We start from the raw sequence: 16,518 nt of genomic DNA on the forward strand, positions 1-16,518 counted from the left end.
TTATGGTTATATATTCCTGCATAGTAACACTTAGATCAGCTGCTTTACAGTAGACCATGACTGTACACTGCAAAGACACAGACACAAGCTTCTCAGCAGGACGTTCTCAATAATTGATATAAATCCTTTTAGTTGCTTTGAGACTTTGCTTGTGTCTGTCTGCCAGCAGTGCGAGGCAGCCGGGGTTTGCTCAGGTGCAGCGTTTTTACCAGTGCGATTGTGTGAGATGGGATCAGCCATTGCTAGGAAAGGACGTGAATCCACTCTGAATGGTAATGAGTCCATTGGTTCTTTGGACTGAGGGCAGATCAGGAGAGCTAAGGAAGAGGAGAGCCTCTCATTGGATTAGCTGAGCTGGAAAGTTTGAGACAGCGAAGCTAATCGGGTGTGCTCGGGTCGGGGAGCACATGACTCGCGGCCGGCGCACAGCTCACTAAGACCAAAGCAGCTGATTTAAATCCAATGTGCAGGATCCACCAGAGGCATCAAAAGGCCCGATCAAACCAGCTGCTGTGATGTGAACTGCAGCGTCGTGTCTCGTGCACCATGTTTAAGGTTGGTCTCACCCCCGCAGATGTTCATTCACTCAGAAGGAATGTACTCAGCAGGGTCCTCTGAACTTCTTTGTTCTGGATGTGGAACTTGACTGTCTTCCCACCTGGGACCTGCATAAATGTTTCTGAAGTCAGCTTTGCACAAGAACAAGTTAACAGCGAACTACAGTACTCATGATGAGGTCTAGAGAGGATGCGTGTAAGAACGACACACAAAAACAGGCGAGGATCCTGGAGCAGAACGGGCCGCCGCATAACAACAAAGCTAACGCCAGCTGAACTAGTGCTGCAGTGTAAAGTTCCACAAAAAGTAACTTGGAGAAACAGTTACTGACACCCGACTATTCTAGTTATTTAGTTGGCTTGAACTGCAGGTTAATGCACAGTTTTTATTGTCGCTCAGTGTTACATTTGTCCAACATGGCTTCAGGATGTGGGAGTAAGAGACGCTAGCAACATTAGCTGCACAACATGCTAATGAGTTCACCGTGCTAACATACAAAATAACACATGCTAACATGCGAAACACCAAACTCGTTTGGTTATTTTTCATTCACGTCTGGATTTAAGGCAGTTCTTACGTCCATCACCGTTTGTCAAGCCTGAGCAGCAGTCAGCGCACAGGACTGAGCATCCTGCACAAAGCAGCAGCAGTACGGGAGGTTTGTGTTGTCCACAGCGTTTCAGAGGCCATATGTAACAGCAAATATGGCCTCTCTGCATGGCTCGCCGCAGTGGCCTCATCCCACTGACACCGTGATCGCTCGCTTCCCACACACATACAGTTTTATCCCTGACATACGACATCCCCTGTCCCCTGACCCAAATGTAACCCTCATTCTTGACCCTCATACAGCCTTTTACAGAAGGATCAGATGAAATTTCACTTTGAAATTCAAAGGTAGAAATATGAGCATACCCAGACCCGCACAGCCCGCAGGCGACCCTGAGCTCTGAACATATTTGGTAGCTTTTTTAATCACTTTAAAAAAATTCAAAAATTCTCCATTTTCAAAAAGAAAAAACATGTTTCCGCCCCGTATAAGAGCATCACGGACTACATCTGACACATCTGCTTGCTCTTACGCTCTTGTTGAGCTCATAATTGAAAATACTGCAGACATTTTGTGCATCATTTCCTACGCATTGAAACTATGGGATGTGAAGACGGTGTTCCTGCAGTGAATGTTTTTGACAATAATTGTTGCAGTGATGTAGCCAGATGACACACAGTGTGTCCCTGCACCCTCCCAAACTGCTTATGCATAATATATACAAAAGTGCCGCGCCATATTACGCAACCATTCTGTGTGTGTGTGTGTGTGTGTGTGTGTGTGTGTGTGTGTGTGTGTGTGTGTGTGTGTGTGTGTGCGTGCACTCCTCTAGACCCCACTCCACCGATGTCTATGTTTAGCAGTCTATTCGTGTCTACTGTTAAATTGTACTTTCCACTCTAGTTATTACAGTGGCAGACAAAATATGAAAAGCGCTGAGGGCCATGGATAATAAGCGCAGAAACGGAGCAGGCAGCGAGCGAAGCGCAGCCTCATCATCACCGTACAGTCGAGCATCCTGCCCCCCACGCGCTCCTATATTCATGTTACTTCTAAATCATGAGACAAACATGTCCCGACCAAAACTTCAGCACAAATGGAACTCCGTCTCTCTTCTCCTCTTTCTTTGCCGTCCTCCTTCTGTCTCTCCTGCATCGTTTGCTTCGGTCTGGCGCTGCAGTCGGGCAGATTAGGATCTCTCCTCCCCCTCCTTCCGTCCGTCCTTCCCTCAGTCTGCTGCTTCTCTTCCTCCCATGACAGCGAATGCTCAATCTGTAGGCTTTTCCATTAAAAGAAAACCACATGCTCAGTGGCTGATAGATTGTACAGTAGTGACTCCCTGACACTGGGGAGCACGTCAGGGTGATATACAACACTATTGTGTCTCTTTCTGAATCACTGCTTTATTACAGCACACACACACACACACACACACACACACACACACACACACAGATACATGCCCGCTCGGGACCAATTAAACCTATTAAACACAAGGCTGAAAACTGCACGTGTGCCCATTTGTTCACACAAACAGCAGAAGAATAACAAAATTTCTTTACATTCCCAAGTAAAATAAGCCTGATAGTGCCACTTCAGTCAAAGTGTTAAAGGGCCGTTTTCTTCACGCAGACACCAGCAGAAGAAGATGAAGATGGTTGTTAATAAGCCTTTCACGTGTGTTTTAGCCACATTTATTTATCACTATACACTGTGTGGCCAAATGTATGTGGACACCCATGTCTGTGTACTTTGTTCGTGCAGCTCAGTGTGTTCTGTTCTGTGTTTCAGTGTGAGGTGAGGTAGTTTCTGTCTGTGTGCGTGTCTCACACACAGTGTGCGGTTCAGATAAGCTGCTGGTTCACAGGTGCTGGAGGGTCACGATAGCTCCATTCAGCCGTGTCAACGTGTCGCCCTCCTCGCCGCGTCTGGCTTTCTATCTCATTTCACAAAGTACAATAGCTGCTCATGAAAGAGCGTTTGAGTTAAATGATTGTATGCTGCGCTTGTAGGAAATGACACCGTGTTCTCATGTGGGTTTTGGAAGTCGTGGCTTGGGCCACAGGTGGCGAGTGACCTTATATGTGCTTCACACACGCTCAGAAAGATAACGCACAACTTAAAACACGCACACACACGCAGAAACTCACAGATGAGTTTACTGGACTGCTTGTCCTTGAGGAGCGACAGCTGACAGTTGAGGTTTTTGGGCTCAGACTAATTCCAGGGACATATTTAGACATCAGTTTTATCTGAACCTCTGTTTGCCTTTTACAATTCAAATGTAATCTGCCAGACTGAAGACAGACCAACAGGTGCGTCCGTGACTTCAAACATTTGCTTCGCGGCCAAACAGTCGCAAACAACTTTATTTAAATTCTTTGGAAGATGTCTAATTTTATCAGCCACGTTAGGCCGGTGCTCCGTTTGATGGAAGTGAGCCGCTCTGTTCTGGGTTTCCCTCAACATGAGCTTCACACAGTCAAAATAACGCGCTGGAACAAGCAGATGCAGGATATTTATATGATGCCGCACAATGTGGAACATTTTCATGGAAAAATCGAAGTAGAAGAGCTGAAGTGTGCGTTACTTCAGGCTCGAAGTGCCGTCATGATTAAAAAATCATGTGTGTGTGGATTCGTGCTTCCCTGCTGCATTTACCTCAGTAGGTGGCAATATGATATGAGCCTGCAGACAGAGCCTTTGTCTGTGCTAAAAGCCCCTTAAAAGAGACATTGTCAGGGCCTCGCTGCATGTTTCGGTCTCCAGGCGACAGAAATGGCAAACTCAACACCTGATTCCCAGGAGCTCACCTGGTCTTCTCTCTCATACACACAAGACAATTATTTCCTTGAATTCTCTGTGGCATACACACACACACACACACACACACACACACACACACAGACAAACACACAGGAAGAAGTATTTATAAGCAACACTGGCAAAACCACAATGTAAAAATATGCAGAGTCCTACATTCGGTGTTTTCCTGAAGTAAAAGTACAGCAGTATGATCAGTATCTTAAATAGATGTGCTCCCTGTGAACAGCGGTCCCTGTCTGAGTGCTAAATTATTGATAACCTTTAATCAATATTTACCTTTAATGTTGTTTCTGGTGCCACATCTGACTTTCTGCTCTGTAGATCAAAGACGTTGTTCAACACTTTGTGAAATATACTGATTTTCATCTCATGTCTGTGTAGTGAGCACAGAGTCAGGACATGGTTAGCCTAGCTTAGCATAAAGACTGGAAGCAGGGGGAAACGTTAGCCTGGCTCCTCTAAAGCTAACCAATGAACAAAATGTTTCTCATTTGTTTCATAGCACTTTGTGGTTTTAGGAGGCTTCCATGCTGGAAGTATTACAGTACTTAATGAAGCACAGTGCATCCATCTGCCCGGTACTTCTGTGCAGCATCTCAGGTTGCCATGTACGGTGGGTAAGCACATTTTGCTTTTGGTCTCTGTACAAAAAACGGTGGGACCAACCTGGCAACCTCACTGTGATGGCAAGACTTAAGGAAGCTGCACGGCTCTTTGCACATTTCTGTTCATGTATGAACGAAGCAAACAGAACTAGATCATTGAACGTGACTTCCCGTCTTTATGCTAAGCTAGGCTAACTATGTCAGCACTCCAACTCTGTACTTCACACATGAGACTCTAAAGAAACAAGCAATAATTACAACAATACATTATATTTAATCTTCTTATCACTGAATGCAACATCAGAATGTGTGACAAGCAGCTAGTAACTGTAGTCAGTGTAATGGAGTAAAAAGTACCTTATTTCTCAAGTAGTCTCATTCAATGGAAATACTACAATAAGTAAAGCTCCAGTACCTCAAAGTTTTATGTAAAATTGCTCAATAAATGTACTTTTTCTGTTCAGCCTCTGCACCCACCAGCTCCCCATTAATTAACACATCACCAGTGGGTCTTTAGGGCAGTTTCTATATGGCTGCAGTGCACATCTTCAGACATTTCTTTCCAGCTTTGGCAAAATAAAATACTTATCCATTTCTATCAACCAGATTTTGGCATATCTCTAAAGTCGTCTCGACATTTTGTGATTAAATAAGGCCAGTAACTCCTCTGTAGCTCTGGTCCCATCTAACATGGCATATCTGTTATTTTAGTGAATGAACTTGTGGTCGGTACATTGGTTTTTGCTCTTTTTGGCAGAGTGGAGGCAAATTTTGGTGACAGCGGCAACAAAATACTGCGAAAGAAAAGGCTGAAGCAGGTTCCACAGCATCGGCAGTTATTCCAGTTTTCTTTTTCTGGCAGCCGTTATTGCTCTTTATCACTTTGCCAACATCTCCGCCTCAGCCGAGCTGAGGGAGATTTATTTGACATTTTGGCATTTTCTGCTCATTCATTCTGTTTTTCATGCACAGATTCAAAATGCAGCCGAAGCACATGGATGCAAACAAACATAATGGGAATTTGAAGCTTTATTTGGAGTCGTGGGAGGGCTTGATCATATATGACTGCGCTTCATATGTGATTATGCATACGCTATGCAAATAGGCCACTTGATGCCACTCGGCTCTATTGTTGGGAAGGTTAAATGGGGAGCAGCGTGCTGATGGCCGGGGACAGCGCCGATTAATGCTGCCGTTCCCATCATCCTCCTCCCTCCGTCTGCCCCTCCTTCTTCCTCTCTCTTTCTCTTTTGTATGATGAGGGGCAGAGTCAGTTCCTGTGTCATTGTTAGGGATCCATCTGCCCAGCCGTGCGCACACACACACACACACACACACACACACACACACACACACACACACACAGGGGGAGAGAGAGAGAGAGAGAGAGAGAGAGAGAGAGAGAGAGAGAGAGAGCAGCAGCAGCAGCAATTAAACCTGTTTGACACACTTGACAGAGAGGAGCTTTGGGGTGTGTGTCCGGCACGAGCCATCTGTGGAACAACCACACACACACACACACACACACACACACACACACACACACACACACACACAGTAGTATTTCCATCACTTTTGGGAACATTACATAGACTTACATTCATTTCTTGGAGACTTATACTAACCATAACATCTACTTGTCTAACCTTAATCCATACCCTAACCTTATCTAAGCCTAAACTTAATCTAAGCCTGACTTTGATCTAAGCCTAACCTTACCCCAACATTGACCTAAATTTTCACCCTAAAATTTAAGGATTTATGTTGTGAACTTGCATTTTGTACCCATGAGGAAGGTGAGTCCCCACAATGTGACTGCATCAACCAATTTGCGTCCACACAACATGAGTAACGCATATCCGCACACACACGCTCATGACTCTGTGTGTGTCTGTGTGTCTGCTGCATTAAATAGATTTCATTCACTGGCATTCCCCCCAGCTCCCAGTAAGAGGGCCCTCCATTCTCCTCCTCCTCCTTCTCCTCTCCTTTTCTTGTGATAGACAGATGAGACACACATGTTTAGGGAGGGGATGGACGGACGGATGGATGGATGGCTGGGGTGTGTGGGTGGATGTAGAGGGAGGACAGAATGGATGGATGGCAGATTGGGGAGCAGACCTTTCATTTATTGCTGCTCCCTGAAGTAGGACACCGGGCAGACAGATAGATAGACAGAGCAGCTGTAATGACTGGTGGCAGCAGCCCCCATCGGAAGATATTGTATTGATATTGGGCTGTTAACAGGAGATTACCATGTGGATGACTGGGGGTCTGGGCCAGTCTGGGTCTCCACTGTGTGCTTTGGGGGCAGCTGATTATGATGATGCCATTGTTGTTGTTTTTTATCTTAAAAGTGCTCTACTTTGTGTTGTTGGTGTAGGAACAGAAGCAGAGAGGCACAGGGATAGGATGTTGTTTTTTCACCAAAAAATGCCAACATTTTGTTTGTTTCTTAATTTGTAAACAATTAATCAACTTAACAGCCCAGAATATGCTTCTGCAGATAGAAAATAAAGGTTTTAGGCTAACTCTTCCAAAAAACAGAGAAGGACAGGCAGACACATCCGAAAAGATCAGAGGATCATTAGAAAAGATCTAAAATGCAGTCGATCATGCTGCGCATCAATTAGAGACATTTTGAACCCATTCAACTGTTTTCAGTCAAAAGTCATTTAATTTTTTGTCCACTTGGGGCAGCAAAAACAAGCTGCACGCTCAGCTGATGTGGCGAACTGGTTAGCAAACAGTTGCCTAATTATGAATCCAACACACACTTGGCAACTTTAGCGTTGGCCTGGAGTCGTGTTGAGTGCACCTGTGAGGGACCCCGTCCCATAACGCAGTCATTTGATCCATTGCTAATAGAAAATATTGCTGATAGCAGCTTTAACCAAAGTGGAATCTGAAAACAAGGAGTCCATAGAAGTCCTGAAGCAGACCTGAACCCACAGTCCTGTAAATCCATAATATCCATCTGAGCAGGTGTGTGTTTTGATGTGTGTGTGCAGTAATCCCTGTATTATAGGCTTCCTAAATACATGTTTGCAGCTCTCCAGCATCCCTAAGCTCATGTTTTAGCATCCATATTATTTACCGTTAACTGTACTTACCTCATTGTAGGCGGCTTGGTTCACGCTGGAAATGGCTCTTTTCCTCCACTGGAGTTAAACAAGCCCACTGGAGAAACAAACTATAGCTCCAAACACATGACTGCAGCGCAAAGGGACATTACGATCAAAGAGGATTCAGATTTTTTTTTTTTTTTTTTTTGTACATTTTTAACAAAGTTAGTGTAGTTATCATGTGGTAGTTTATTAAATGTGTCACAGTATAGGATCAGCCACAGGAGTTCATTCACACTACAGCAGGTGAGACAGCTGCTGACGTGGGAGCCTGAACTGTACATCACACAGTCTGTAGGAGACCTTATAATCTCTGTCTCATTGCATTCATTGCATTTTTTTTTCTTCACGTTGCTTACTTCTAAACCTCGCAGTGACTTGGATTTTTGAATGATTTCCTGCCTCTCAGCCGGCGTTGTTTGAATTCATTTCACAACGTGAACATCAACTTAAAAAAGAGACTTGAAACTTGCTTGATTTGTGTTTCCACCACTGTTGTCACTTTGCATGCTAATGAATCTTAGAGTAGTCTCTACTGCATAACCATGCAATGATCACTTTAAAATATATTTCCTTATTATCAACCAAAACCAATGTGTTAGTCTGTCTCTGAGTACTCTCCCTGTCATGTCGGTGGCTCTCAGCTTCAAGCTCATTGTTTCCTCACAATAGCTCACAAATGTGTAGCTTTGTCGTTTAAATAAAGGTTCAGTAATTAACAGTCGGGCGCTGTAGTTTTTATCAGATGTTACCCAAACCATAGACTGTATAAAACATGGACGTGGTCTCCATGACATCACCCACAGCTTTCTGAAGAGCCTACACGAAGCTCAGTGGCAGCAGCTCTGGCCATCACCATTTTGGTAGTGCCGGACTCCACCAAACTCCCGGTTAATCCAAAAGAGGGCAAAGAGGTGGACCGTGGGTGGAGCTGAGGTGGGCCAAATGGAGCCCGGTTGCTGAAACCTAGCAGTTAGCTGTGCTCAAAGCAGCCATGCCCATAATTAAGCATAACCTTAATCATTAGATGAGTTAGTTGTATAAAAATTTGCCCCCCATGCAGTTGTCATGAAAGGTGAAAATAGCTGTAGAGACCAAAACCCTTTTTTTTTCTTTTTTTCCAGGCTGTAAATGTGTTTATTTCTGCTGTAAAATTGGGGGTCTATGGAAACTGACTTGCTTTTGGCACCAGCCTCAAGTGACCATTCAAGGAGCTGCAGTTTTTGTCATTTCTGCATTAGCTTCAGTCTTCAGCCCTGCAGGTTGCTGCTTGGCTCAGCTCTGGAGGAGTAGTGCATTTGCTGGGACTATTTTCAGCTGCGGATGAATCCATATTTGGTGCTCTGATGAGAATTTGTGGCAGCATGTGGCACTGAGTCAAAATAAACTACAGTGTGTGTTTGTTGTAATGAAGGAGCATGTGCAACAGTGTGGCTCATTTAACGACAAGCTCAAAGGCACAGAAGAAGAAGATATGTCAGGCGATGGATACACAAACAATCTTTGACAGTGGGATCATTTTATTGTTGCTGTTGGTCTTTTCATGGAATTAGTCGGCAGTTGGAAAAATACAGAATATCACCAGCCTATTTTTCATGTAGTCTGTTATGTCATATCCCAATCTGGCTGCAGCGGCAGCAGCAGCCAGTAGTTTGCAGGGACATACAGCCAGTCAGTGGGAGGGTGAGGATCTTACTGGAAAACCACAGAATTTGTAACTTGCTCTTCAGGGGCTGAAGTAATTTCCCTATTGGCTTTGAAATGCAGCTTCTGAGCTTGCGCACAGAGGCTTTGTCAGCGGCGGGCCGCGGAGAGAAATGGGTTAGACAAGGGGTGGCGTAGCATTCAAATAAAACACAGGCAGAATGGATGGCTGGGATATTTTCCTCCTCGAGTTAGATAGAAGTAATGCTTAAAGCTAGTTTTGATATCATCCATTACGACAACAGTATATGTGTGTCTAGTTGTAGTGCGTCACAGTTGGTTAAGTTCTTGTCCCCCCTGCGAGCCGCGCGGAATGGTTTGTCCCAGCCGTTGTCAGCCTCCGCGAGCCTCCTCTTGTCAGTGCTCTTTTTAAAATGAAGCCAGCAAGCCGCCGGCACCTGCGGAGGAGAAGGAGAGGGACTGAAATGTAGAGCTGGCATCTACTTTCCCACCGTTTAAAGGACGCTTTTATACACACAAAACACCCAGAGGGTCTTCATGAAGAGCCCCAAGTTAGCAACACGATTATTATGTCGGAGGGAGCCGTCGCAGCCTGGTGCTTGCTGTCCACAGTTCGTCTATTTATTCCAGTCTGAAGCAGGAATTCAGATAAAAGACTTCCGAGTCGATAGATAGACTAGCTTATCTAATCAAGTGTTTTTAATACGTCGGGTTGTTTTTGTCGTTTTTCGAATTTCTAAGCTTTTTTGTGGAGAAAGATTGTCAGGTTAAGCCACACGACAGCAATGTACAACACAGTTTGGACATCGGAAAAAGCCGGCGAGGAGGGAGACTGGAGGGACGTGATGATGCCATACTCCACGGAGCTCATATTTTACCTGGAAATGGACCAGCCGCCAGGTAAGGAGGCGCGTGACAGCGGGAGCTAATGTGGGACGCGGACGTGAGGCTGCAGCTAGCCGGAGAGCAGAGGTGTCGCGTTTGGTTTGAGCAAATTGGTGGAAAGTTTTAAAGCCTGCTGCTGCTCGTTCCCCGCGGTGGTCCCGAACGACATTCGGGTCCTTCTTCTCCGGATGTTTCCTGTGTCTGCTCGTTTATGGTTCTGCATTTGGTTTTGGCACAGCATCGGTGTTGTCACAATTTTGGCATTCGTGTGAAACTGTACATTAGCCTAGCTTTATTCCTTTTTTTGTTGTGTGGGAATCAGGTAACTTGAGCTTGAATAAAACGCTTCAGCGACTTTTTGTCATTAAATTAGGTTATATTAACAGTTTCCAGCATTAATGACAACGCTTTAAACGCGTTATACTCTTTGTTTCTTGCTCGTCGCTGCAGTCGTTTTAGCAGAAATGCTCCTTTGCACATTTATATCCGGATTTGTGCTCAGACACGGTGACTGCTGCTCTCCAGACCTGCAGCCAGACTCCTCCTGGAGACAATGGTCTCATGTCGTCTATAACTTACATAGAGGCAGCCGAAATCCTCCTCTGACCGTCTGCATGTGATGCGATTTGATAAATAAACTGCAAAGATGGCAGACATCGCAGCCGAAGTAATTTTGCACTAAAATGCAAAAAACGCTAACGCGGTTTGTCGCAGCCGAATTCGCTTCTTGAAGCCAGCAACTAATTTCTTGCAACTACCTGCACATTTCTATGTGTTATTACCCAATCAAAGTCTGAATTAAGCGGCTCCATCCGGATCATCCCGAAATTTGCTGTTCCCGGTGCCGACAACGAGAGGGGGGATGGGACAGAGAGCAGAGAGGGACCGAGAGAATGAACCAAACCGGCGATGAAAGGTCCGAGCATTTCATAATCATAACATCCCTCACTGACACGCTTCTATACGTCTTTGTGCCCCTTTCTAGCCAACTGTCACCCGGAATTGAATACGTTTCATTCATTCGTTCTTTCATTCATTCATTCCTCGGCAATTGTGCCAGTGTCATTTGACTCCCGCCCCCCTCCTCTCGCCCCTCGGTGCGCTGAATGGATCATGGCGCAGATGTGGGACGTTGTGTTGTTTCCAGGAGGCGCTGTTGAATGCAGTTTGCCCGGTAGCTCTGTCCCCTTTCTCCTCCTTTCTCTTCCCCCATCTATCTATTGAGATGTACTGTATCATCCGCGGCCAGCGTCAAAGTGCAGTATTATGTCTGACATGTTTCAGAGATAATGCAAAAAAAAATCCCTTAGGTTAAGATGCTTTATCAAAGTGATCCAACCTTTAGATCACAGTGATTTAAGCTATACTGTGGATGTGTTGTCAGCCTGTGTGAGGTTTGTGTCTGCGTGCACAGCCTCGTCTTCTGCTCACTTCACATCCTGAAGAGTGGACTCTCTCGTCTGAGGTGTGTTGAAGTCTAAGTGAAGTGGACTGGTGCAGTGTATCAGCCCTCTTTCTGCTCATTTAAAGTTAACGCCTCCCTTTTTCCTCCTGGCTGAACGTTGGAGGAATTGATCCTTTCTTTCTGTCCGTCCACCCTTTTCTCTCCCCGTTTGAAAGGCATTGTGTCCGAGCTCCAGTGCAGTGAATGGACAGTGCTCCTCGGTGCGTCGGGGATGTCAATGCTGCACACTGGCTCTTTGCTGGTGATTCACACACTTAACCACCACAGGACCTTGGCTTTTATAGCATCCACAGCCATTCGTTCATTCATGCATATGAGGTGTCATCACCATGGCTGAAAACTAGTAATAAAAAAAACCTCATCCTTTGTGCTCAAACCATGCAGCGAAGAATCCAGTCAGCAAAGACACAAATACACAGAAGGGTGGACTTCTGCAAAATCAGGACTGATTCTTCTCCTTCACAGTGCAGATGCACTTTCTTCGTAGCTCATACCAGCACTGTGTCGTCCGGTGTCGCAGGTCTTTTTCGTCTTTGTCCATCTGTGCGTCTCACCTCTGTTGCCTGAATAAGATCAGCCTGTCATCCGTCACATCAGCTAAACCTCTCTGCATCTCTTCTTTGTCTCACCGTGAGCACAGTGTGCATGTTTGTCTTTGTCTTAACGCACCTGACATGTAACCCAGACAGAGACGGGGACGGCAGCAAGAGGCAGAGGGACGGTGACGGAGACGGTGAGAGAGGACGAGAAGTGTGAGACACAGGAGGAAGGAGGGAGGGATGATAAAGGGTTGAGGACAGAAGAGGAGAGACGCAGGGAGAATAGAAGACAAGCGTCCCGCAGATGTTCATTAGAATATTTATTACTCTGGGATTGAAACGTGAAAGCCTCGCTGACAGTCAGAGTGTGTGAAGGCGAGTGTGTGTTGCCTTTGTGTGCGGGGTGATTAGCACAGGTGGAGCGCCGCTGCCCCCCCACCCCCCCCCCAGGGAGGGCAGAGCCTGCGTTTCCAGCGTGAGGACACGGGGGGAAGCACGAGTCCCGTCTCTGAATGGAAAATCACAGGGACGTTATCTTTAAAGGACCACTCGGAGTTTTTTGGACTGGAAATCAGTTTCAGTTTCCGTTCACGTCCAACGAGCGTGAGACTGAACCTGATGCGACGAGCAGCTCAGTTTACTTCATGTCTGCCTCCGCTTTGGTGAAATTGTGCTCATGTAGTGCAGAATTTACAAATGTATGTGCACCTTATTGCACTTGTCTTAGTAATTTAATCAGTGGACCCTAACGAGCAGTACGTGTGATTTAATCATTATGACGTTTGACTGAACTCTGTTGTCCAAATTAATGATTTGGATTCAAATAAAATAATTGTGAAGGTTTTTTAGTTGATTTAACGTCTATTTAAATATTTGTCAATGTAATTTTCCCACAGTGTTATTGTTCAAATGAGGATCCATCAGCCAGCCCGACATGGTCAATATGAGGGTCAGGTTATAATAGACTTTTCTGCGTGGCTGCACTCACCTGAAGAAGGGAAAATTATACTGGAGAAGCAGATTTTTCAATTTTGTCAAGTAAGAGGTGCCATCTTTAATTTTTAAAGTGCAGAAAATGAGCAGAAATGGCAACTGGTGAAGTACAATAACCCTTCAACAGCTGGAAAATGGTAAACAGACGCGACTGTTTTCTTTGGAAATGGGCTGAAAGACGTGAAACCAGCCAGCAGAGCGGCTGCTGAGTGGGTCTGTGGCTGCACGTCAAAGCCTAATCTTCCTCTGCAGGACTGGGCTGACATGTGGCCATAAGAGACGCAACATTTGCCGTCCACATGTGTCTCTGAGTGATGAGAGCCTTTTGTCAGGATCCTCTGGACAGCAAGAAAGCATCATGCCGTTTATACGGGAGGACAAACGTGTCCGAAACTGTCACAGAATATGCATCAAAGTTCATTCTGCAGCTTGGAAATAGTTTGACAGGAAGTCCGACTCAAGGTCCACGTTCTGGCTTCTTCCAGAGCTTTCAACCGTGTCTTCATCCGGAGGAGGATGTGTTGACACGATGACACAGTTCACAGCTTCCATTGTGTTAATCATAGAAGAAAATGACTAATTCTGCATGTTTGTATGAGATTTATTGAGTCAGATTATGGAGTTCTGAGGGGAAAATGTTGTTTAAGTGTAATTCAGTTGAACAGAATGTACAGAAATCAAATAATCAGTGATATTTATATTCATGGACTGACGTTGACTGAATGTGTCTGTCTGCGTGTTTGTGCTTTGTGGCAAAAATACCCAAAATTCTTTGGTTGCAGCTTCTTAAACGTGAGGATCTGCTGCTTCTCTGGGTTTTATTTCTGTTTTTGACAGTTGGTCATAGAAAGGAAGACGTCTGAAGACATGAGTCTGGACTCTGAGCTCAGCTTTCTGACATTTTGTCGACTAATCAGTCACTTAGAAAAAGAGTCAGAAGGTAAAACAATTATTTGTAGCCATATTAATTAACAATGAAGCAACACATTCAGCTGTCAGTCGCACTCTGTTCAATACAGACAACCTGTTGATTTGTGTGTGTGTGTGTGTGTGTGTGTGTGTGTGTGTGTGTGTGTGTGTGTGTGTGTGTCCCAGAAGGAATGGATATACCACTGGGTAACTCCACCTCCCTTTTTTCTTTCTTTCTCTCGTGCAGCCCCCCCCTCCTCCCTCGCTGTCCCCTGATTGGCTGAGGGGGCGGGCCTCCGTGCAGGGATTAGTTAGAGCATCGTCTGTCTTTTAGGATCAGCCTCGCTCGCTCCTTTCTTCAGTCTGACGGAGCTAAGGGCAGGAGGAGGAGGTGGCGGCGGAGGAGGAGGTAGAGGAGGAGGAGAGAGAGCGCAACAGAGAGAGGGAGAGTGAATGAGAGAGAGGGAAAGAGAAGGAGGGAGGAGGGCAACAGCTGAGAGACGAGTGGCAGCATGCAGCTAACGGAGAGTGCCGTGGTTGAGGACGGTAAGACTCAGAACGGGACAGCTTGGACTTTTGGTGTGCTTCTTTGTGATTGGTCGCTTTAATGTCTGCGTCTGTTTGTCCTCGGTGTCGTCCTCATGACTGACTGACTGGTCCTCGTCCAATCTGTGTCCATTATTTACATTTTCACCACTTTGACACGCTTTCTTCTTTTTCTCCTCTTTCATGTTGTTGCAGCCTCCTGAGTCCAAAGACGTGTGTGTGTGTGTGTGTGTGTGTGTGTGTGTGTGTGTGTGTGTGTGTGTGTGTGTGTGTGTGTGTGTGTGTGTGTGTTGTACATTTGTCTGCATTGTGCTGCTTTTTCTACAACTTTGGGATTTTCAGTGCTGCAGCCGTCAGCCGATCAAGTTGCTTATCAGTTCAGCTCCTCTAATGTGAGGATTTCCTGTTTTTTCTCTATTTTGCAGATTTTGATCAAAATTTTTAGACTTTAGACTTTTTGACAGAAAAAATGGAAAGTTCCAGATTTTGCAAAGTGTGATTTTGCCATTTTTCTGACATGTTACACATAGAAATTAAGCGTTTTAGTTGCGGCTCTGAGCTGCCGAGTGTCTCCATGTGTGAGAGGTGTGTGCGTGCTTTCACGGCCGTGACGCTGAAACACACCCACATGCTCTCGATACGCACACACACACAAACACACACACACACACACCACCTGCAGCTTCTTACTTTGTCCACATGTAAGTTGTGGAAATAAGACAGATTGAGACGCAGATGTCTTCAGAGCAGTGAATTCATGCCACATGCTTGAGGTGGTTTCACCGTTGCAGCAGAGATCTTTGTTGACGTGTGTTCTGCCCTGAACTCAGAGCGTCGCTGATCAGCTGTTCACACGCATGATTTTTAAAGTCTTTGTCAGCAGATGACCGAGGCTTATTGATGCTTTGTGTGTTTGGCAAGTGTGTGTTTATCGTGTGTGTCAGTCCGTGCTGACAGTCATTGTTCAGGAGAGCTGTGGGCTTCTGCATGTGTGATGACAAGTGATTTAGTGTGTGTGTGTGTGTGTGTGTGTGTGTGTGTGTGTGTGTGTGTGTGTGTGTGTGGGGCTGAGTGCTGCTCCTTTGTCTGGTGAGGAGGAGGGGGAGGGAGGGAGGAGGGAGGAAGGCTGCGCTGACGGTCGCCTTTGTTCGCTGTCCCTCTTGCTCTCTCGTACTGACTCATTTTTACAGTTTTAAACAAAACAGTCGTGAAATCTGAACAGTTTTCACGTTTGATGACATTTTGGGTCCCTGCCGTCTCGGGGGGGACGGTTGTCATCGTTGAGTTTGACTTGTTTTATGCAGGACAGATGCTGGAAAGAGCATACTTCTCAGAAGTATTGATGGGAGTGTCACATGCTCTGTGGACGCTGCACAAGTCCCTGACTCTTTGTGATTTAATGCTTCAAGTTTCCACTGGACCTTTGTAACAAAGGACTCGTGTGTGTGTGTGTGTGTGTGTGTGTGTGTGTGTGTGCGCGCGTGTGTGCGCGTGTGTGCGCGTGTGTTGGTCATGTTCATCGTCATGTTGTTTGTCATTGTGCTCAGGTGAGAAGTCAGAGCCAGTTTTCAGATTTAAAAAAAAATGATGATTTATCAGGTAAAGTGACCACATTTTCACAGCTTTCAGGCTCGTAGTTTTGTTGCTTTTTTTTGCATTTTCTTATGATTGAAAATTACAGAATTCTGGATTTTTAAAGTTCAAATGACTTCAGAGAATTTAAGATTTATCAATTAAACCAAAAGTATTTGACGAACAGTGAATGAAAATAAGCAGCTGCAGCTCTGACCCACATATTGCACTTTGTGATGCTGTCCTTTGTGTGGTCGACGTGCGTCCACACGTGAACAAC

The 16,518-nt window shown here is 45.4% G+C and overlaps 1 protein-coding gene across 4 annotated transcripts in view; it reads left to right on the forward strand.

Moving 5' to 3' along the window:
• Positions 1-16,518, forward strand: part of pik3r3b (phosphoinositide-3-kinase, regulatory subunit 3b (gamma)) — a 172,256-nt gene that overhangs the window by 142,302 nt on the left and 13,436 nt on the right. Inside the window, exon 1 of one of the 4 annotated variants that reach the window (XM_076726770.1) lies at positions 7,818-10,229. The exons of 2 other annotated variants lie outside the window; for them this stretch is intronic. In XM_076726770.1, coding sequence (XP_076582885.1) covers positions 10,115-10,229 — 115 coding nt within the window. In that variant the 5' untranslated portion in view covers positions 7,818-10,114. Of the gene's footprint in view, positions 1-7,817; positions 10,230-13,982; positions 14,667-16,518 lie in introns of those variants that run through there. One more of the 4 variants, XM_076726771.1, reaches the window with a different exon arrangement.

Source organism: Chaetodon auriga, chromosome 3, assembly GCF_051107435.1.
Source record: "Chaetodon auriga isolate fChaAug3 chromosome 3, fChaAug3.hap1, whole genome shotgun sequence".
NCBI classification, from domain to species: domain Eukaryota; kingdom Metazoa; phylum Chordata; class Actinopteri; order Chaetodontiformes; family Chaetodontidae; genus Chaetodon; species Chaetodon auriga.